We start from the raw sequence: 22,387 nt of genomic DNA, 5'->3' as shown, positions 1-22,387 counted from the left end.
TTTTTTAATTCTGTATTTACTGAAAAGATAATTATATAGATTAAAAGTAGGCTTTAGATAGTGTAGTGTGGTATAAAAGACACCACATTGTGAAGTAGTGTTCTTGGCGTCATGGAGGGATGACGTCATAACACGAATCCGGATGTGCTGCCGCGGCGACGACGAACAAGTGACACTCAGTGAGTCTCAGCTGACTCTTGGTAAACACGAGCCAGTAGAAGTTCTTAGTTTTTACATATTTTCATTAATTATGTGAGTATTAGATTTTTTGTTTTGTAGTTATATAAAGAATACTAACTGGAAAACCGGGTATTTCGTGTCTCAGCACAAGAATACTCTGAGCAAAGAAAATTCATGTAGGCCACTGAAATCCTGGCAAGATTATTGACAGGCGCCAGATGTAGTCCAGTGACCCGAGTGGATAAGAAGCGGCAAAAAGTACTTATTTTGAAGGCTTGGATTGTCACTCTAGCCTGGAGCTCTCTCAGAGGGAAGTAGGGTCTGGGGGCTGGTCCATCGGGATGGCATTTGTAATTTCCGTTATTCGATAACATTTGTCTGTGAATTAATTGAAATCAAGGTAATCTTGTATTTTACAAGTGTAAAATAATATGTGCCACTGTTTACATTATAATATTAAGGTGCACTATTAGTCATCCATAAAAGGCAGTGGATATTTTGCCATGGCCAGCTTAGTTCCTATTAACGCTATTTTACCGTGAGTGTGCTCTGATTGGCTAATCGTCCTTCACCGGCGAACAATGCAAGAACTATAGTTGACCGTGACTGGCAGCATTTGGCATTTATTTCGCCGTGAGTCAATCGTTGTGTAACTATAAACATACTTCACCATATTTCTGTTGTGCATGGAAACTTTATCCTTATAAAAGAGGCAACATTTACTAGAACCTAATAGAACCTGACCTAACCAACCAAAGAAACATACCTATCCTTACTTAACTTCCAAGCCGGGGGGCGGACCCCCCATCATATTAAACAGAAAGTACTTAGCCAATCAGAGTGCACTCTTAGTAAAATAGTGCTATAGAAACTTTTTTTTTACGGGATTACTCCACCAAGGCACAGGTCAATGACCCACATCATTGCCAGGTAGCGAAAATATATTAATAATAATAATAATAATAATAATAATAATAATAAAAAGAGATAAATTGTGAGAAACAATACATGTATGTTGTGTTGTCAAAGTAAGAGAAACAACTGAAACCCTGCATTTGTGTGTAAATAAAGCAGAAGGTCAGATCAGCAACCTGGGACTTTGTCACAATTTTTGTGGTGCCATATGGCAGCAGGGTCTACCATTAGGCAATAAGATGCTTACAATGTCTTCCCAGGTAGTACCTATTGGTTTTGGCAAAATATCCACTGTATTCATAAAATGGGTATTACAGTATTTTACCTTCAAACAACAAGAGAATCTTAGGAATTTTATCTTTGCAATCAATTGTTTAGAATTAGACAATTCTAAAACACTTTTTGGTAAAGGTGGAGAAGATGGTTAGCACCAGAAGTACTTTATGAAATTGCAAAAAAATTTTCATCACCTTGTACTGTACATACTGTTCGGTCTTGACCTATACAGCGCAGTACTGTAGTTCAGTTTACACATAGTACTTAGAATATAAATTGAATTGTAGGTAAGTTTCAGAATCACTGGAAATTTGTTTATAATTGTATACTGTATATAAAAAAATTCAGTTAGCTAGTTTGTTTTGGTTCCCTTTTCCATTTCTGGTTATAATTCAAGTAATTTTTATTTATTTTTTTATTATTTGGCATTCCACCCCAATAATTTAAAAATTCTTAACAGGTGATGACTGAGGAAAGGGTAATTAAAAAAATACCTGGGGCACCACTTCTTTATTAACATGTTTGAACTGAAGAAGGTTTATCATGTTCTGATTCTTTTTATGTTACAGTCATCAAGATGGCCAACCGTGCTATTGCTCACAGACGTAAATGGGCCCTAGACTTGGCTGGCCGGAGAGGAGAGCGTGGTAGTGACAACCTGCCTGCCCCGCCTGGTTATAGAAGTTCAGTGAATCAGGTTCATGCTGAGGCCAACAGACAGGGCGACCCAAACCTGGTTATTAAGAAAGCCTGGGACACGGCACTCAGTCCTCTTAAGTCTGTAAGTGTTTATGTTATTATCTTATCAAGCTACCAGAAGCATCTGTTGTTTGTGATTATGTTTGACTTTGGTTTGGTTGTAGTAATTGTAAACTTGCAATTATAATCAGGTTGAACTGTTTGCTTTTGGTCCCTACTGGGTACACAATAATTTTTTTGTAGTGCATGTGAGAAGCAAAGCAGTTCATATTCATAGAGATTAGGATTGTCATCTGTAAATTAGTAATCTACTACTTAACCACTGTATTGCAGTACCTAACACATTAGTATGGTACATTACATTAACAGACCATCATTTGTATAAGCGAGAATAGCTTTCATATACAGTACAGTAGTAAGAATAGAATACGTATTCATATACGTAAGTGAAAATTTGTAGAGCAAATATTCGTATACTCTACCTGTATAGAATTGAGTTGTGTTATATTTTACACTGTACAAATATGGGTACCTTGATATCTTGGTTTAAAAAAAATAAATAAAAAATAAGTGTTTGACACAACCTTAATTTATTTTTTATGAAAAAAAAATATTTCTATTAAAATATAAGGCTTGATAGATTCCAAATTATAAAACATTCTTGTGTTTCTGTCAAGGAAATATGCCTTAGATCATGTATTTTACCACTTAAATGTTCCTTTTCCAGGTACCAATGAACCTGTTTTTGATGTTCATGGCAGGAAGCAGCATCAGTATATTTCCCATCATGATGGTAGGCATGATGTTGTTGCGGCCAATCAAGGCACTCTGGGCTACAAATGCTACTTTTAAAACCATTGAGGGGACACATGCTGGCCTACAGGTGAGTTAAATGCTTCAATTCTTATACCAATTTTTTTATTAGAAACAAAAACATATCTCTGGGAACTGGCTCTTATAACTTTGGATCAGTAGGTAAATTTGTCTTTTTTTTCATTGGGATTACAGGAAACAGCCAATCATGAATTCCAAAAGACTTAACACTTTACCATTCACCATCTATCTCCAGTGCACCTCTAGCTCTTTTTCCCTTGAGTACAGTAAGATATTGTGTTTGTTAAGAGTCGAGATGTGTTCCACCCCCCCAATAATTAGACCTATAAGACCCATCATAAACTGAGATGTACTCCAGAGGAAAGAGTCTTGACCCTAGAACCTAACCTTGCCATGTTAACCTTTATTACTTATGTGTCAGTGAAACTGTGCACAGTAACCCCTTGCCAACTCCGTGTTTAGTATCCACATTATATATTGTGCACCGTTTTAACAACCATGGTACTGTACTATAGCCACCATAGGCAATTTCTAGCCCAGCATGACAGGACTGTAGGGCAGCCAGGATCTTTTAGCCAGCATCAGTCGAAAAATCTAACCCTGTAAAATGATGTACAGTACAGTACAGTATAGGCAGTCCTCAATTTATGACACTTTGATTTCTATAAATTTAAAGTTAAAATTTTTTTTCCAATTCTTTGATTTACGAACAAAAACCTCGAAGTTAACTTGATTTTTCTTAAGTAATAATGAAAATATGCTAAAATTGTAGTGTAGTTTTTTACTACGTACCAGTATGCTTACTGTACTTGTTTTACCAACTTATTAATTTTTTCTCTAATATTTGCAATGTTATTAAGTCTACAAATAAGCTTTCAGTGTCTCATTATGGACACAGTCTTGTTCCTACCACCACACACTCACTGAGTCCGTTGCCTGATTGTCCAATTTCTTGTTATTTATACTCGTGTAGTACTGTACAGAGTATGTGGAAAATTTAACTAAAGAAAATCTTTCTGTTTTCTTACATTTCTTTTGCTAATTATGTACAGTAAAGGTGTAGAGTTGTAAAAGAAATTGTGGGACTAGGAAGTGAACAAAAGTTTGGAAGTGTAAATGTTGCTGGCAACACATGAGAGAGTGAGAGTGTAGTGGCTGTTGGCTGATGGCAGCATCTGTGCTATACAGTATAAAGAAAGCAGCGGAAATTTAGATTGATGTAATAACTCGTCAGGGGTCGAGCATGGGATTTTTTTTGGTTTTTTTTAGAGATTGTAATGGACATCATATTATTACTACATTAGTACAGCACGGTATATGTATTATAGATGTTGGCTTAACATTTCATGCTATTCACTTTGTTTCAAATCTCATCCAGTCTCTCATAAGTACGGCTATGAAATTTTTACTCTCCAGTACTGTACTGTACTACATATATTTAACTTACTACAGTATTTTTTTATTAGTTTATAATACTTTTTTACACAAACAAATGAGATTCAAAACATATACAGTACTGTTTGTCTGTACCTGTATTATGTCACTTTTAAGATGTTTTGCAAAGAGGAAAAAAATCTTAGAAATGTATCTCAGCTTTTATACTGAGAGTGTATGGGAGAATGAGCTTCAGTATATAAAAAAGTAAATTATAAAAGATTTTTTAGGAATGGAATCATTATGTAAGTTGGGTAATACCTGTGTTGTATGATGCTGATTTTGCAGAATGTAAATGAAGTCAATATGGATGTTTTGCTGCCCAGACACATTTTTTGTAGGGAAATCACAATGTGATTGATAGACTTGACAATGAAATGGTTAGTCAAAGAATTTTTTAAATGATTTCCTGTAATATCTATTACAGTACTGTACAGGGTAATAGAAACAATGTACTGTACCACATTGCCATGACACTTTATGCTCACAAGGTGGCTGCTTATTGGTGCTCTTGCCTGTAATAAACAAAGTTAACATATGATGTGTTGTCTTGCTCTGATCTGCCCAACCTTCATCTCACATCATGTAACTGGCTGTGCTGCAATAGAGAAGAAATATCCCCCATGAAATAGCAGTGATGCAACCAATTGCACTGCAGAAAGTGTTGGTCCCTCAGGGTTTTTTATTTATTTTTTTATTTTTGTGGGTGTCATTTTGGTAGGTGCCTGAACCTAAACCGATTATTTCCCATAAAATATTGACTTCACTAATGTACAACTTTGCTCATTTATGATCCTGATTCATAATCAAACTTCTGTATTATCCATTCTCATTCAGTTAAGATAAATAAGTGATATGGTCTCTGTTGCATTAACTGAATGCAGTAATTTATTTTGTGTTGTAGGTATCATTAAGTCATATTCTTAACATTTATTGTGGTTAATATTTATAAACAAAGGCAGACTTTATATATCAACCACTCTTTTCATTCTTTCACAGAAACTCATCTATCTGTTGGGTAATCTGGTTAATGTTGGTCTGGCAGTATACAAATGTCATAGTATGGGTATTCTTCCAACCCATGCCTCTGACTGGCTGGCCTTCCAAGAACCTGCTATCCAGATGGAGTTCTCACATGGTGGAATGACGCTCTTGTAGGCCACATGCAGGGATCAGAGGATAGACATTTAAGGTTTTTATTGTACTCTAGCATTATTTTTACTTTGAATTTTACAAGAAGTTATGTTTATGTCTGAATATAACTTTGTTTATGTTGGTACCCAAAGATCTGAATGCCAAGTATAATTTATTCAAAATCCTGCTTCTCTGTAAGTCAGTGATACACTGTAGTGTTCTCTTCACAAGGGATGGGTTTTTGGGTCAATTCCCACCCAGAGTGCAGGTGCAGATGATGGAACAACCCTTGTGTGGAATAACATCCTGTTAAGGCAGTTGGGTAATTCATTAATTGCTAAATGTTAGGAAGTGGTAACAGCATCTGCACAACCATCCTATACAGTATGACGGCAGAAAAAGTTTTGTGATGGTGAAATAATAAATCAAAAGAAAGGTGAGATTATTAAGTACATAGTTACAAGGATGAAAAAAAAGAAAGATTTAAAATAAGGTGCAGACTTAAGTGACCAGAGAGCAATCTTCAGATAAAGAGCATTAGAGGGATGCCATGTAACTGTGTTGTATGATGACTCAAATGGGCCCCAACCTAATCATTAGGATTGTCTAGTTCAGTTGGTTAGATTGGGGCCTACTAGGATTGGGTCCATTTTACCCACAACCATGTTACTTTTCCATTGTACTGAAAAGTTTTTAAGGAAATGCATTTCTAAGTGTAATGGATGCCTGTAGCCATATATCCATGTATGTATTTGTTGTGGTGTATTTGACTGAATGAAACTGATGACAGATTAAAAATTATTTGAAAATAAGTTGCACAGTACTGTTCAATGTTACAGTATATGGGTTATGAAATAGTAATATTGGGCTATCTTGTAGGTACAGTACTTTACTTTCAATCTGCATATTCCACCTTTGACATTGTTTCATTTGAATGTGTAACTTCTTAAGTACAGTATAATGACACCATTTGGTATGATGCTGTACTCAAGCGGTTCACCAGTCTCTCATGGTACGGTAGGTGCATTTTATGCCAGTATAAATTCAACTAAAAGTAAGTTTATTAAAGGGTAATGACTACAGGACTGAATGCAGACTGTAAGATATGTACGAGTAGTATGATAGTTTTCACCATGAACTTTTAGATATTGTCTGTTTGTAGTTACAGTACATTATTACATTATTGTATTTGAATATTTATTGAAAATAAAAACTGGAACACTCACATGTATTGTTTGTAATTGTAGAAACTAATTTTATATCATATTAATGCTTTAGAGATTATGTACTGTAGAGAAAACTAACAAATTTAGGTAGTACTGTACTGTAGCGTGTTGTAAAAAAATCTTAAATGTATTGGAATATTGTAGTTTTTGGGTCAAAATAGTTGTGAGATAGTAAGAGTTTATCTAATCTTCCATGACTCAGATTTGTAGAAGATATTTTTATGACTTCATCAGGTAAGGAATTATGATTGTAAATGAAACAATTAGTAAAGACACTTTGCTGGACAATAAATATATTTCCTATGTTTTGGAAAAAGATTTCATATGGACACCCTAATCCACCTCATATACACAAAAAAATGGAATGTAAGGAACATCCGTTGATGTTGGCCACCGTTTATGGGCTGGAGCTAACATACAGTAGGTGGCTTGGGTGAACTACATTTCATTGGGTTTAATAAGATGAACAAATCTTAGTTTCATTATTGTTACCATTGCTAGACATCTTTAATTTTTCCATCCTTTTTGGGCATAGCTGCATGTTACTGTGTTAAGAATCAGGTCAGCATCATAGCTTGAAAAAGCTCATTTGAGAAAAATAAGTTTTCTTGCACGTGTTCGCTTTCTCAAACCCCCTTTATTTGCTGTCATTCGTTTACTGTTACTGCCATGATATATGAGGCACTCCGGGGGAGAATAGGAGATGCAAGACAAACCCTTGAGATGTGTTGTAAATTTTCTGAGGCTACTGTAAGTTAGGTCAATGTTCGAGTAAATACATTAGTCATTGTCTCAAGTGAGGTAATAATTTACAGCATAAAATTATGTTCTTAACTCTTTCTTCCAGACTGTCTCATTGTGAGGGTGGGCAACCTATTCTTGCCAAGATGTTTTTAAAACAAAACTGTTCTCTACTTGGCCTTCAATCCAAAATGCAGAATATCATACAGTATTTTAAAAGCTCAGTTCACTCCTGATGTTCATAGTCACAGACTGCCCATACACAATGTTATTTTAGGTTTTGAGTAAAACAACAATCTATCAGATTCTTCAATACTGAATGAAACAAGAGGAATTATTATGCTTCAAGTTTTTATCCCATAATACAGACCCTACAAAGATGGTCGCATTTCCATTATTTGGTCTCATTGTTTCACATGTCCACATGTACAGTACAGTAATACTAAAAACAGAAAGGTTACACAAAATATAAACTGCTATGGAAGACCTATAGAAACGTCATATAGTGGTATACAGTATTATCCAAACTACCGGTAGGCAACGTGGATAAAATTACCCCTGAATGATGTGTGAGATGTGTACTGTACACTGAACCTTGTTTTAAGGATAGAATGAGAAAAGCAGTTAGTTATCTTTTATATACTGTATATAAAAATTAAAGGATACATACAATATTTGCTTATTTAAACAAACTAAACTGTTACATTAACTGCTGTAACAATTCTACACTTTGTTAGATATTTTACAGGGAAAAGCTAATAGGGTTCAGTATTTACAATAGCAGTGCTTTTTCAACACTCGGTGAATCTTCTATTGGTGTGTTTATTTGCAAAAATTTTTTTCACATTAATGCTGACATTGTACCACAAGGGAAATGCATTTAAAGAGTGCTTTTGTACCAAGTAATTATTTAACAATACATACAGTGTACAGAGGTGCAGATGAATAAGTGATCAAGTGCATTATAAATTTCTACTTTGTATTTTGATAATGCTTTGGGTGTGATCTATGAGATGAATGAATGGGGTGACAACAGAAATTTTATAAACACCTTTACAAGTACAGTAGTGTAGTTCAATTATACAGTGGAGTCTCAATAGTTCACGAAATACAAATATGCATTCTTAAATTCGCCATTACCTCCGTTACTACAGTATGTATACCTTTTATAAATTTCCTTGTCAGGTACAGTGGTCCCTCGGTTAACGAGATTTCAGTTATTGAGTTACCTTCCATAAGATTCTTAACTTCGGTTAACGAGCAATCCCTCGATTAATGAGTTTCTTACGAGCCAACCTCAACATGTTTTCGCTTGCATTTGGCGGTCCACCAGCTGTAGCATTAGTCTGCCAATATAGTAATCGGTTCAAGGGTTTATATTCCTTACCATTTTAGTAAATATCAAGAAGTTTATACTATTCAATAATTTTAAGTTTAATATTAATTTTTTTAGTCATTTTAACAATTATTGAACATAATTGAAGGTAAGGAAACTAGTTTTATGCACGCCATCCAGCCTCTCAACACACCAAACAGGTGTCAGTCTTTGTGTCTTTTCAGTGGAGGCAACATCTTGCTTGAGACTCTCTTCAACTAAACGATTTGTTTGTTTGCAAGCAACTTATTAGTCATTTTAAATTTATTTTACATATTATGCAGTGCAGTATTGATTTAAAGAAAATAATCTTGAATTACACCGAGAACTGAAATTTTATGGGTAAAATGGCGCCATGGGGTGACGTCTCTTCCACCCCAATGCCTTCTCTTCTCCCTTCTCCTCCACCCCATTCTGATTCCCATCATCATCATCCAGGAGCCTTCTACATACACACCTCAAAGTAAGTGTACTTTTCTACCTTTTTTTTTGTGAATTTAGGCAATTTTCGGTGAGCTGGAACCAATTACCCAAAAACCCATTGAAACAGTGGTTTCGGTTAACGTGTTTTTTGGTTAATGAGCAACCTTCTAGAACGGATTGTGCTCGTCAACTGAGGGACCACTATATTCAAATTTACAGCCGAGTGCCACAGTGTTTGTTTACATAAGAAACCATAAAGGTTGTAGCAATATAAGAAATAAAGAAAATATAATACTGTATAAAAAAAACTATAAAATAAGACAAATGAAAAGTAGTAAGTGAATTGTTTGTGGGAGGCAGGACAGTTGGCTGGTGGACTAAACACTCCCATACACATACCCGGTAGTCCCAAATGGTGAATATCTGACCTCATTAATATAACACTGCAATTTCACAATAATTCCCATATTATTTACTTTTATTTGGTACCAGGTTAATAAACCCCCCCCCAAAAAAGTCGGGTTATTTGTGGTACTACTAAATTCTTGGTTCTTTGTCGACATTGTTGTGGCAGCATGGTGAGTGACCCGCCCTGGTTATCTGTACTTGCTTCGGAAGTACTGTACATATAGTGTGGTCACAGCCAGCCTAGCACCTGCCTGTCTCCATGTTGGTGTACTGGCATAACCCACATAAAATTATGAAAAGAAAAGGAGCTGTTTATTTAATATAGAACAAATGTTTTTGTACAATATCTATGAGTTACTGTAATTTTTTATTTATTATGTATGATGATTAGTGTTTATTAAAAGCAGTTTTGGAATAGTTTGAGTATTTCTTGGCCTATGGAATCAAACAAATTAATATAAATTTAAAGTAATTAAAATATAATTAGCGATTTGAAAATTCATGTTGTTTTCTGGTACCTAATACGCAAATTATAAAGACTCCACTGTACATGATTGTAATATAAATTAAATACTATTAATACTAGATATAATATACACTAATTGTCACCCTAGTAAACTTCTCTGTTCATAACAGGAATAGGTAGTTTGTCTGCAACAAGTTGAAGAATTTCTGGGGTCTTCTTTCTCCAGTTATGAATAAGTTTAGAAAGTGTACACCAATGCTCACCGTGGTGTGGGTCAGCTGCAATACACCGTTTCTTTACTTCCAGCTGTTGGTCTTCTGAGCCAAATAATATTTCCATTTTGTAATACCAAGCCCAAGCATCACCCAGATCTGGATCAATTTTGACAGTCTTATTAAACCACTCCCGGGCCTTGTTCTTTTTGCCCTCCATCCAAAACATTTTTGCAACAGCTAGCACAACGTGTGCATCATCCTGGCAACGTTTAAGGGCATCTACACTTCGGCTCTTTCTCTGTGCTGGATCCTCTAGGAAGATTGCTTGTGCCCACAGGATGCCAGAAGTAGGGCATTCCTGAAGTGCACGTGCCATCAGTGATCGACTCACCTCACGTTGACCTGCTCTAAGTTCGAGACGAATTGCCATCAACCACAGTTCATCATTCATTGGATTTCTAACTCTTGACTTCTCCAGAGTAGCTCTTGCAGTAACTAGTCTTCCTTGCCGTTCCTCCAAAGATGCCAATAACCTCCACAGAGGAATAGATGATTGACATCGTTTAACAGCATCCCTATATACTTCCCATGCAGCATCTTTTTGACCCTGCTGTTCTAAGATCAGTCCTTTCATCATCCACAGTTTAGCAAAGTCACCCACTTCTTTGATACCTTCATCAAGTAAAGTTTTGGCTAAATCCAAATTACCCAGTGCCCACTCCAAGTGAGCAGACTTCATCATGACCTTGGCAGTGGCTGCTTGAGAACGAGCTTTTGAAAGCAAACGCCTAGCTCGCTCATACTCGTTATTCTCAGATTCCAGTTTGACGGCAGCTAACCAAATCTCTTCAGAGTTTGGATTGGCTTTAAAGGCTAATGCAAGGATTGACCGAGCTGCTGGAACATCCTCAGCAAGCCACTTGGATTTAGCACCCATAAGCCAGAGTGTTTCCTCCTGTGGGCAGTGTGTCACTGCCTGCTGCAGTAAAGTTTCTAAAGATTCCCTAGTTCCATGACTACGCTCAAAGTGTGCAGCAGCCAGCCAAACAGATTTTTTCTTGGGGTACACCGAGAGAGCATGACTATAGATGGCACGTGCACATTCAAAGGCACCCTGAGTGGCACAGCTGTCTGCATCTTCCATCCATGCATGCTTCCTGTCTTCATCTTCAACTCCATAACCAACTATATTTTTGATAATGGACTGACAAGTCAGAACAGCTCCTGCATGCTCTGCTTCCATGGCATCCTTGATCCAGAAGTCCCGATTAATATCAACCATGTTAGCTTGTAGTGTCGAAATAGCTCGTTCTATAATCTTGCCAACCAAAGCATTGTTACCATTGGCTTCCTCTAGTTTAGCTGCAGTGATCCAAATTTGACGATCTTTTGGGTTATTTTCACGTGCTTTGTTAAGAACTTTTCTGGCATTTTCATATACTTCTAATCGTGCCAAGGCCAACCACAGATCTACTGATGTGGGACAGCATTCAACAGCTCGACTTAGAAGAATCTTAGCATCTTCTTCCTCTTCCAGTTCAACAGCTAGTTTCCACAAAAGCTCAGAGTTAGGGATCTGTTCCAGGGCCTTACGATATACTCGTTTCTTTGCCTTTAACTCTAACTCTAGATCAGCAGCCTTGATCCATATTCTTGGTGAATGAGGGAGTGTCTGAACAGCTTGCGCAATCACAGCACGAGCCATATCAGGAGGCTGAAGTCGAGCTGCTTCAAGCCACACATCTTCTGACTTGGGACACATCTCACAACCTTTCATAACAAGGTTCCGAGCCGACTGAATTTTGCCCGTCACCTCCTCAAGACGTGCTGATGCAATCCAAGCAGGAGGATGATTTGGATTTGTTTCTCGAACAGACTTCAGAAGTAACCTTGCCTTCTTCACATCATTTATATCCCCTCCATACTGTGGGATCATACTCTGGAGGTCAGTCAAATAGCCTTTGGGATCCACCACTGTCTGACCACCCACAGCATCTGACACTTGATTCAGTCTCATACCCATCAAGGTGTTACGTGCTTGTCCAATTTTACGTAGGTCAAGATCACCACTTGGGGTCAGCATTCCTGGGGTTGATGTCCCAGGCATCATTGAAGCAAGTCCAGAGCCAGGATCTATAGTGGTCACATTCTCCCCGCCAAGGTTGTGTGAAAGAACACTATCAGGTAAGGGTGTAAACTTCTCTGATCTTGGGTTACGCTGCTTCCTATTCCTTGCATCGCCTACTTCTGGAATTGTGCTCCATTCATTTTCTGACACATTGGCTAGCTCTCGCTTAAGGTCGGTAAACATCTGCTGGATCTTGGGGCGCTCCTGACGATAGTTCTCAAGTTCAGCCTTCAGTCGTTGTTCACGATATTCCCGCCTTTTCTCGTCCATTCGTTTGTCAATTTCATCATAAATGGCATCAGCTTCTTCATCATCTTTATCATAGGGATCTTTGCTACATAGTGATCCTCCATAACCATTAAACTGAAAGGAACAAACAAATCTATGTAGATAACATTTATTATTGTAATTAACAAGAATAACTGGCTCATCCATAATAATGAGATAATATTTAGTACTCTTTAATTCTATTTTGTTGGAGTGCTGCAACTGATTGATTACAGCACTTGCCTCCTGTTCCAGGGGTCAGTAGTTCGATCCCCGGACACTACCAGTTCACCCAGGTGTAAATGGGTACCTAAGTTTACAACTTGGGGAAGTGAATGTGGTCGAGTGCAGCACTGGCCATGCTACCTCCTTGTCTACCAAAGGGTTAGTATAAGTAATTGAATTGGCAGTCATTACAGCAAATATGTAATGCTCCAGTAACCCTCTCTTGAGTTGGCAGTCAATGCTGTACAGTATTACCAAATAGACTGAATATTCCATGAAATGAATAAGATTTTTTTAATGGCAGTAATACTTTAAGAAAAAAAGATGTTAAAAATGAAAGTAATTGATGAGTAACATCACCATATAAACAAAGGAAGAGTAAAATAAAGTAAGGAAGATACTGACAGTATAAATAATGTTAGAGCTGCAGGTACATTTGCTCAAAAAAGTATCTGAAAAATATTGCTCATGATAATATGACACATCGAATGTATATTTTGGGGAAATGGTAGCGGACCAGGCGTAGAGGTGGTAGCCCTGCATGCCACAATGGCTGCCAAGTAATATATAAGACGTTTCCTGCCGTTTGTCATTAACGTGTTTTATATGAATATAATTATTATGGTTATATTAACAGGAAATGGCAGTCTAAAAGACATTATCCATGTTAGACACATACAGTAAACAATATGTGCGTGGTAATGCTTAAATGTTCCTCTGCGCAACAACAATTAAATGCATGTGCTTACTGTATCAATACGTAGCATTTGGTATGCATACATGTATTAGATATTAGGGTATGTTATACTAATAGGTAAGGTAAACAGTAATGGCATCTCACGTTTATTGAATAAATATTTGGTGTAACCACCTCCCATGTCCAGAACACATTGTTTGGGTTCATAGCAACATGGTAACTTTACCCTGTCATCGATACTGTGTTTCACATAGGGTATCAAACATCTATGTATGGTGATTATACTGTTTTCATACAGGTATGACTATAATGCAATGTTTACAGTTAACATGTCGATGGATACTTGTAATTATAAAGATAATCTACCCTGGTTATAAGCAGTTGCGGCACCTACGACTACTCACGCCCCCAACACCGAGGCAACAGTGCCCAGACAACAGTGGTTGTATTGTTCGTTTTAACATCCCTCAGACTGCACTTTTCAGATCCTTTTTTGAGCGGACTGTACATGAAAAATATCTCTTCATTTTAGCAGCAACTCTATGATATGTTCACATCCATTGTTGATCAAATGGAAACAACTCTCAAAGTTTTAGCCATCAGTAACATACAGGTCGGTACTGCACCTGTCTTTCACAGGTCCCCAAACTCACTATGTATATATTCTATATACTGTATACACATCCCATCTTCACTGCATTTTCTTTTTTTTAGTCTCATTCATCTTGATGGGGGAGATACATGTCCTGGACAATTCATGGTGTACAGTGTTCTATGATCACAACACCATTAAATAATGCAGCACATTACATAACTATGAAATATAAAGTATCTCCCAAATTGGCAGGGATTTTTTGGAAGGGTAACAATAAATAAGATTACTCACTTTTGCAACAAATTATACTAAGATGTAATAAATTGCATTCCAGAAAAATAGTTACTTACTATAAACAAACAAGTCTTAAAAAGAATTACAACAGGTCATGTAGTTTTCAACCATCTCAAACAAAACAATGGGGAAAAGTGGATTGCTTTAAGGGGAAATAATGCATGAAGAATGCTATTGTACAAGATCAAATGGATCTTATGAAAACGAGTAATTTCATATAGTTTTTACCTCATCATAATTGGCATCATTCAGATCTTCATCATCATCATCATCTTTTTTCTTTCGCTTACTTGGTGGTGCATGTCGGTCGTCCGAGACATCGTTGGCATCACGTGCTGGACCAATATCAGAACGAGTGGTGAATCCTGTTGCTCTGAAACGGTAAAATCATCATTATAATATATATAAAAAGAAGGCATATTTGCAGGATATGAAGAAAGTGTTTATTGACATGACCACTGTGAACCATGTGGCAGGTGGGTATGAAACATCCAAATGACTGTCATGTCAACAGCCATTTTCAGGGAAGCTTTGTAACTACACCCACACTGAAAGCCTGTCATAATGCTACACCAATATGATTGAGAAACTTATGAGGTCTCTGAATCTCTGGGTTCATAAAGAGGCAGGCAAGGCACCAGGACTTCTGTTGACAAGTGTACCTATAAACTGATCCAAAACTGCTTTAATCCTCTCGTGCAGTTTGTTTTTAAGTTTCTGTGAATACAACAAAAGTCATGTGGGACCTATCATCACCACTCCCGTGCCGGTTAAGATAGTTGATTTCATTGGTACCAGATATCAAAGTAGGTTCATTCTGCCTAATATGCTGGGGGATCCCCCGGCTATGAAGTTACGTAAGGTTAGGTAGGTTTCGTTGGTTACATCACCATGCAAATAGTATCAATAGAAATTTTGGTTCAAATTCATAATTTATATCTGGTGCAAACCGTTGCTCCACCTTTACCAAGTTTTCAATATAGGGTATAAGATTTGCTGAAAATAGAGTGGTTGAACTGTGCAGGCATCATCAATTATTAACATTAGCTAATACTTAAAGGGTAGTCCGTCATCAAATTCTAATGAAAGTTTACTCCTTAAGGTTAACTTGAGATAATAAGCAACTTTTATTTGGTGAAAATTTACAAGTCCTTTAGTAACGCCACGTAGCCGAGTCAACCAAGTTCCCTAACCTAACCTGACCGCAAGACTACCCTAACCCTGGTTACTAATTCCAAAATCGCTTACAACACGCTAGATGCACCTCAACTCACCCTCGGCCAACACCTGCTACATATCCCAGCGGCGCTGGCATGCCTATGAAGTTTTTCTTGTTTTTATTAAGGAGAGCAGCTGGTGGAGCAGCCATCGTGGTGGTTGTGTTACAATACTAAAGATAATAAAGAAGAAATATTGTAGAAGTACAGAACACAGCGACAACACAACAATTGCTCACGGTGAGATCAGGTAAACAAACGTTGTCAAATATCAACATGACGATATTGAAGAAGTCACTAAAACAGATTTAATTATTACTCAAAAATTTAATAAAAATATGCACTAATTGTATATTTGCACTTAGTTTCTTAACATTTCATATGAAAACAATAATAATAAAGCTGTTAAACTAAAGAAAACGGTTCTTAACGCAACTTATACTTTCAGGGGTAACTTACATTATAACTGCTGACGAGCCATATTATGGATAAACTTGATAATATTCATTGAGTAAAGTCGCCATCCAAGTTTAAATTGAATTAACTTAAATATATACAACGCAAGTTTACAGTAAAACATCGTCAATCCCAAATGAGATAAAACCACATCCTCATCATACGACAGCCATAGTAAAATCGGAGAATGTGATTCATTTACAGGGGTCGAACTTACGTCCGCGACTGTACATAATAGTGCGGGTATACATATAATGGTAAACAAATTAAATAAGTAAATTCAGCTAACGGCAATCAATAAAGCCACATTGTGCTTATTTCCAGAAGGCTCCTTTGCTTTGACTAGGGAACTAATCAGAAACAACAGATTACAAAATTAGGTAATAGTGGAGGAGACAGTTTATAGAATTCGTCCATTTTTCTAGAGGTCTTGTTTGATGATAGTAAGTAATAAAAACGCTACGACATCCTTTTACTTCAGTTTTGCTTGATTTTTTTTCTCGTTTTTCTCTACGTTCAATCACAAATCGCCTGTAGTGGGCAGGGCATGAAAGCTGAGGGAAATATGGGGTAAAACACACGGAAAACTGATCATATGGCTGTAATTTCATGTCAACATGCTTTGTAGACGAAGAAATCAAACTATTATGTCCATAAAATGCTTCGGTTTCACGAGTCTGAATCTCGTGTTTCAGGTGAAGAGACGAACGGACATTAGAAGTTGACTGTACCTGAATGTGTAAACAGTGCATACAGCGGTAACCTGTCAGCTAGCAGAGTCGATTCTTGTACTGTGTATAGTTCTGTGTAGTTCTGATATACTGGAGAATCTTTGCTTTTACTTTAAGGTAAATACACTTGTGTTTGTCCATTATTTAATTTCACTTTCTTTCACTTTCATCCTCTTCGCCACTGATCGGCTTGTTAGCCGCTTGGGCGATCGGTCACGTCTCTTTTCCTTTATATTCTTCACCAAAAAGTCGGCTCGCTAGCCGCCCGGGCGATCGGTCACGTCTCTGTCACGCACTGTTGGCAAATACTGGGCATGCACCGGCTCCTGAATGTACCTGAACCCGCTCCAGTGTTGGTCAAGTCTTCTCTGAAAGAGCTCACACTCGGTGCCGTCACAACACTCTGGTAGATTGTTCCAAGAGTTTACAACCCTCACTCCGAAAAAGTTTGCCCTCACGGTTTTCTGGACTTGCGGCTTCTTCAATCTTGAGCTGTGACCCCTTGTGGGGCGAGCGTCCGCCAGCTCCAAGTAAGGACACTCAACTGAGTAGTGCCCCCTGAGATGCTTATAAACCTCAACTAGGTCCCCCCTTGCCCGTCTGTAGTATAAGCTAGGCAAGTTCAGGCGCTCCAATCTCTCAGGGTAGCTGAGATGCCGAAGTGCAGGCACCAGTTTGGTGGCCCTCCTTTGAACATTTTCAACCAACTGACAGTCCCTAGCATATCTCGGGGACCAGATGGGGTGACAGTACTCCAGATGGGGAAGCACTTCACTCCTGAAGATCGTCACGAGGGACGGACCGTCTAGATATCTGAACGACCTTCTTATAAGACCCAATAATTTATTTGCCTGATTTACCTTCTTCTCACAATGGCCCGAGAACTTCAGCTCATTGTCAACATACACACTTAGGTCCTTCTCACACACAGTCTCAACTAGTACATTTTCTTCATCCCGTTGGGACATATGGTACGCCTCCTTACCGTTGGTACGCCCCAGGTGCATCCTCTTACACTTCGTGACATTGAATCGGGCTGTAACAGTAATAGCAGAGGCTAAGTCATGTTTTACGAGTGTCCCTGTGCACTGACTCGGCTGGGGGATTTGGGGAGTCCAGGGATACCCGACGACCTTTGGAAATTTAGTAGAGGAGGTCCAGAGTGATTAGTCAGTGCCATCTCTTAATACTCTACTTACCGTTCGGGCGGTCGGTTTGTTGTCTGTTACCACCTTTATTCTCCAGTGTTAGTACAGGAGCAAAGTGGAATACCCTGAGAAAACCCACGATGTTTGGTAGGGTCACTCGGGGATCGAACCCGAGGAACTAGGGAACCCTTCTTCCTTCGTATAATTTAGGCACTTTGAGCTAAAAAGCTGAAATGTGGACACAATATTAAGAAAGTGCGTTGGCATATTTTTTGTTTTTGTTTTTGGATTTTACGCATATTTTGTTGTTTTCATAGTTGTGGGCAATAACTGGGCATTTTTTAAGCTAGGAAGCTGAAATTTAGGCACAATAGTGACTAAGTGGTTTGGCAAAAACATGTACTGCATTTTATATTTTTTTACTTATAATCAGTGACGGATTTTGGGATGTTCAGAGTGCGTGGCTGAACAGGGCACCCAACTTTAAAAATAGAAAAAAAAATCGCTTCTTTAAGTTTTTCTTTTATTATGTAACTGGCTAATGAGTTTTCCTTTGCTGTATGTAGTTGGCAACCCTAGGGGTTACTTAGAGCTTAAGGTAAAAATATATTTCCCATATTCTAGGTCGAGGATACTCAGTGTTTTTTTAGGGCGTTTTACTTAATAACACAATGGCTTGTGGGTGTGTTACTAAAATAAAGCAATGTGGTGCCCAGGGCCCCCACACGCCTGAACTGTACAGTACAGTACATTAGAGTCCCTCATTATGTAGGGACTCCACAGTACACCACCCTCTCTCCCATTCCGTCTGCAGGTGCCACTATTTGCCAGTGTTTCAGTTCTGTAGAGTTGAAGGATTCATTATTTGTACAGTCGAGGGATTGATAAATTATGAGGTTGCGTAATTTTTAATGTGATTATGACTAACAAATGTTCAGTATTTTTAAATGTCAACCAAACACTTTATTATATGTTTAGTGTTATGAACACTAATATACCTGTACACATGTAGTGTGACGTTCAGTATACAGTATATCGTCCAGCACTACGCTTGACACCTGGGGGGGGGCGTGTACAATAACAATGTCATTCTTGCATTGTTTTTTAACTTGTGCTTTCAAGGGGCACGTGCTTAGTGCCGATAATATTATATGAAGAAGAACATGTCGACAGAATGTTGAAAACCCGCACTTGACTAAATCTGCGCTTTTTTTTTTCTTGGCGTGTGTGGATTTGTATATGTTTATGTGGGCTTGTGGGTGTGTAGGTTGGGACAGGCGTGAGACACAATAACTTCGTAAGAAAAACACGTTTATTACTTTTGAAATATAAACATTAAAGTTTAATTTAGTTGTCCCCCAAAGTGCATCAACAGCCTGATGATAAACAAGGCTGTCAGTAGAGGCGGGCAAGTGTCAAGCAGCGTTTCACCAGTCCAGCGGGTCGTAACTGAATAATAATGACACAACCACTGATCACTGATCGAGATCTTGTTGTGATAAATCTGAATGCCAAGTTTCGTTAGAATTCCATAAGTATTTTCAGAAAATCGTGCTTACAACTCCCAAACGTACGGACAGACCAACTAAGAGCAAGGGATAGACGGACAACCACTGGATTGTGTCCATACGCTAATCAATTCTGAAGGACGCTGTAATGATTCTCCATGTCAAATTTGAAGTCAATCGGTGAAGTGGTTCAGACGATAATAATGAGAAGCGTTGGTGGGGAAGGAGGGACGGACACAAGGACGGATGGATAGGTTCTACGCTCGGCTGCAGGTGGATAACAATAAGTGCATTGGTTCACCACATAAATTTGTACCTTTCAGTAACAGTAGTTCAATAATACAAATCATAAACGTAACGACGGGTCAAAAATGCAAAATATTCCATCATGGAAGGTCTTACAGAAAAAAGCCAAATAAAAAAGGAAAACAAACAGTTATTTGGCGTCACATCGCTGTTGTAATAATCGTAAGTTGGCTTCTCCTGTCAGCTTACCATCACGGCAGAAACGTAATACTAGAAGAATGTGAGGGGAGTTGAGGGTAGGGGTGTGGGAAGGGGGTGAGGGGAGACGAAAGGAACGAGAGGCAGATGTGAGGAGGAGAGGGGGACGTTCAGAGGCGTAGAGCGATATTAGACATGTGGAACAATACCCGATGGACGGGGTGAAGGCCAGAACACACACTCCCTTTGTCTTTTGAGGGGAGATTCACGGGTAGTATATTCAGCATACGAACATTTCTTTTCTCCTTTTGTCAAATTTAAGAGGGGAAAAGATAGTGTGTATTATGTGTGGGACAATGACTGTGGTAGGACGAGGCTAGACGAATGCACCAGCAATGTCTCGTGGTAGAAAATGGATTTACATGAAGGGGAACAGAATACCTACACATCCGCCAGCTGTTCGGTGATAAAATTACCATAATGAAGAACTACCTGAAGAGCTTGATATGTGATATGAAGAAGTTTATGCGTATGAAGCACTGGCGTAGATTTTATTTAATTTTATTTTTTGTGGTGGAAGGGGAGGGGGATGACTTCCAATATCTACTGTACTGTATACTATATGATTTTTTTAGTACCAAAGGCGCGCGGATATATTTTGCAACAGCACATTTTTTTTAAGTACGATTATTAATATACATTTCTGTAACCATAAAACAACATTTCTTCAAATATATTATGTATGGTATTAGCAGTTAATTTTAGTAGCAATTAAAGTATGAAACAAATGCATTTTTCTGCATTTTTTAAAAGTATACTGTTATACATCGAACAGGGACTCTGTTAGAGTAGGAGAAGGAAGGTCGGGTTTAAACTAGTAATAGTAAAACAATGAAAGGTGAGGATAAACAGGTGATCACTCAGGATCCTCCACTCTCCCACCTCAAGCACAGGTCTCCATCACTTACATTAATTTTATTACGTATCCTGGTCCCCACCTGTGTTAGAACTCTGAACAATTCATGTATCCCCAAACGCAGATCTCCCGTGAGCTGATTTGTCCCCAAATTTTGCGCTTCCGCTCATCCAATCTATCTAGTTCTTTCTTGGGAACACAGTATATGGCGATATGATTCAGGTGCCTCTGTGTCAGCCATGTTTTCAGGCGACGTAAAACAGAAAAGCTCCGCTCACATCCATAGCTTGATACAGGCCAGACAAACTGAGTCATGTGGCTGTACTTTACCTACTGTCTCTCGATGTCATTTAATGTTATTATGATTTTTTCTTCTGACCCATATTGTAGGGAAGATGATTATACTCCATGACCAGCAGGAGGGGATGTATACATGACCTCGGTTGGTAGAATCGTTATCTGTTGTAGAGTCGCTGGGCTTCACCTGTCGGCGGGCAGTAATTCCTCTACTTTAAGTTGTGTAGTTGTCATGTGAATGATTGTGTATAATGACTAAACTGTTGAGAGCGTACAGCCTTACATTGAGCATTAGAGCGTATAAGGTAATATAACTGAGTAAATCCGAGCTATAGGTTACAGGAGTACAGTATTTGAACACACTCAGTGGACAGTCCACTTGCAACGTTTGCACCCCCCCTGATTATACTGGTCCCCTGTTGTCTGTACACAAACAACAGATAGTCAGTGATGAATGGCGGTGCTCTATTGGCTGATTCACTAATCAATGAGGACGCGATGTTGTTCAAAACAAACATGTCGGAGGTGTGCCAGTGTGTGTAGAGTTTATTCAAATACTCGTATGTTACTACTACTACAAATGTTTATATGGAACATCAATAGCAGCTGAGCCTGAAATAACTTCCTCTGTATTAATTACTGTTTCGGAATGTTTCGTTGTATCATCAGAACCTTGGTAGTGTAACAGATTGAGTCGATTTTTTCGTATATACTGTATATATATATATATATATATATATATATATATATATATATATATATATATATATATATATATATATATATATATATATATATATATATAGGCTCTCATTGAATTGTTTGTTTTAATCCAAATAATAGTAATATGAAGTAGGAAAGAGGAAACAAAAAAACAAACAACATAAGCGTATGTAAACTATATTTTATCTCTACTTAAGAACCTTGGCTGTCTTGTGAACAATGTTGCCACACGAGGCTACGGCATCAAACTATTTAAAAATAAACATTACCACCAGTCAATATAACCTAACCAAACCTAACCTAACCTAACGATCTAAAGTTCTTAACTTAGGTTATGTCGGCTGAAGTTAGATAGGTTAGGTTAAACCGATTAGAACACGTTTGTTAAGTGATTCGAATAGTTTCGTTAGGTTAA

The 22,387-nt window shown here is 37.9% G+C and overlaps 2 protein-coding genes across 2 annotated transcripts; one reads left to right on the top strand and one right to left on the bottom strand.

The window, feature by feature from the left end:
* The first annotated feature begins 158 nt into the window (after positions 1-158).
* On the top strand, positions 159-6,697 carry LOC121874179 (ER membrane protein complex subunit 4-like). Its single transcript, XM_042378169.1, has 4 exons — positions 159-252; positions 1,941-2,152; positions 2,798-2,953; positions 5,338-6,697. Exons 2-4 carry the CDS (start codon positions 1,949-1,951, stop codon positions 5,494-5,496), a joined length of 519 nt encoding a protein of 172 aa, XP_042234103.1. The 5' UTR covers positions 159-252; positions 1,941-1,948; the 3' UTR covers positions 5,497-6,697.
* A 2,627-nt stretch (positions 6,698-9,324) lies between these two features.
* LOC121874178 (pre-mRNA-processing factor 6-like) lies at positions 9,325-15,993 on the bottom strand. Its single transcript, XM_042378168.1, has 3 exons — positions 15,807-15,993; positions 14,761-14,905; positions 9,325-12,817 (listed from the first exon to the last, which is right to left on the bottom strand). Exons 1-3 carry the CDS (start codon positions 15,899-15,901, stop codon positions 10,256-10,258), a joined length of 2,802 nt encoding a protein of 933 aa, XP_042234102.1. The 5' UTR covers positions 15,902-15,993; the 3' UTR covers positions 9,325-10,255.
* Between the last annotated feature and the right edge of the window lie 6,394 nt (positions 15,994-22,387).

This window comes from Homarus americanus, unplaced genomic scaffold, assembly GCF_018991925.1.
Source record: "Homarus americanus isolate GMGI-L3 unplaced genomic scaffold, GMGI_Hamer_2.0 scaffold49667, whole genome shotgun sequence".
NCBI lineage: Eukaryota > Metazoa > Arthropoda > Malacostraca > Decapoda > Nephropidae > Homarus > Homarus americanus.
The sequence above is the reverse complement of the archived record's forward strand: the minus strand, read 5'-3'. Positions and strand labels throughout refer to the sequence as shown.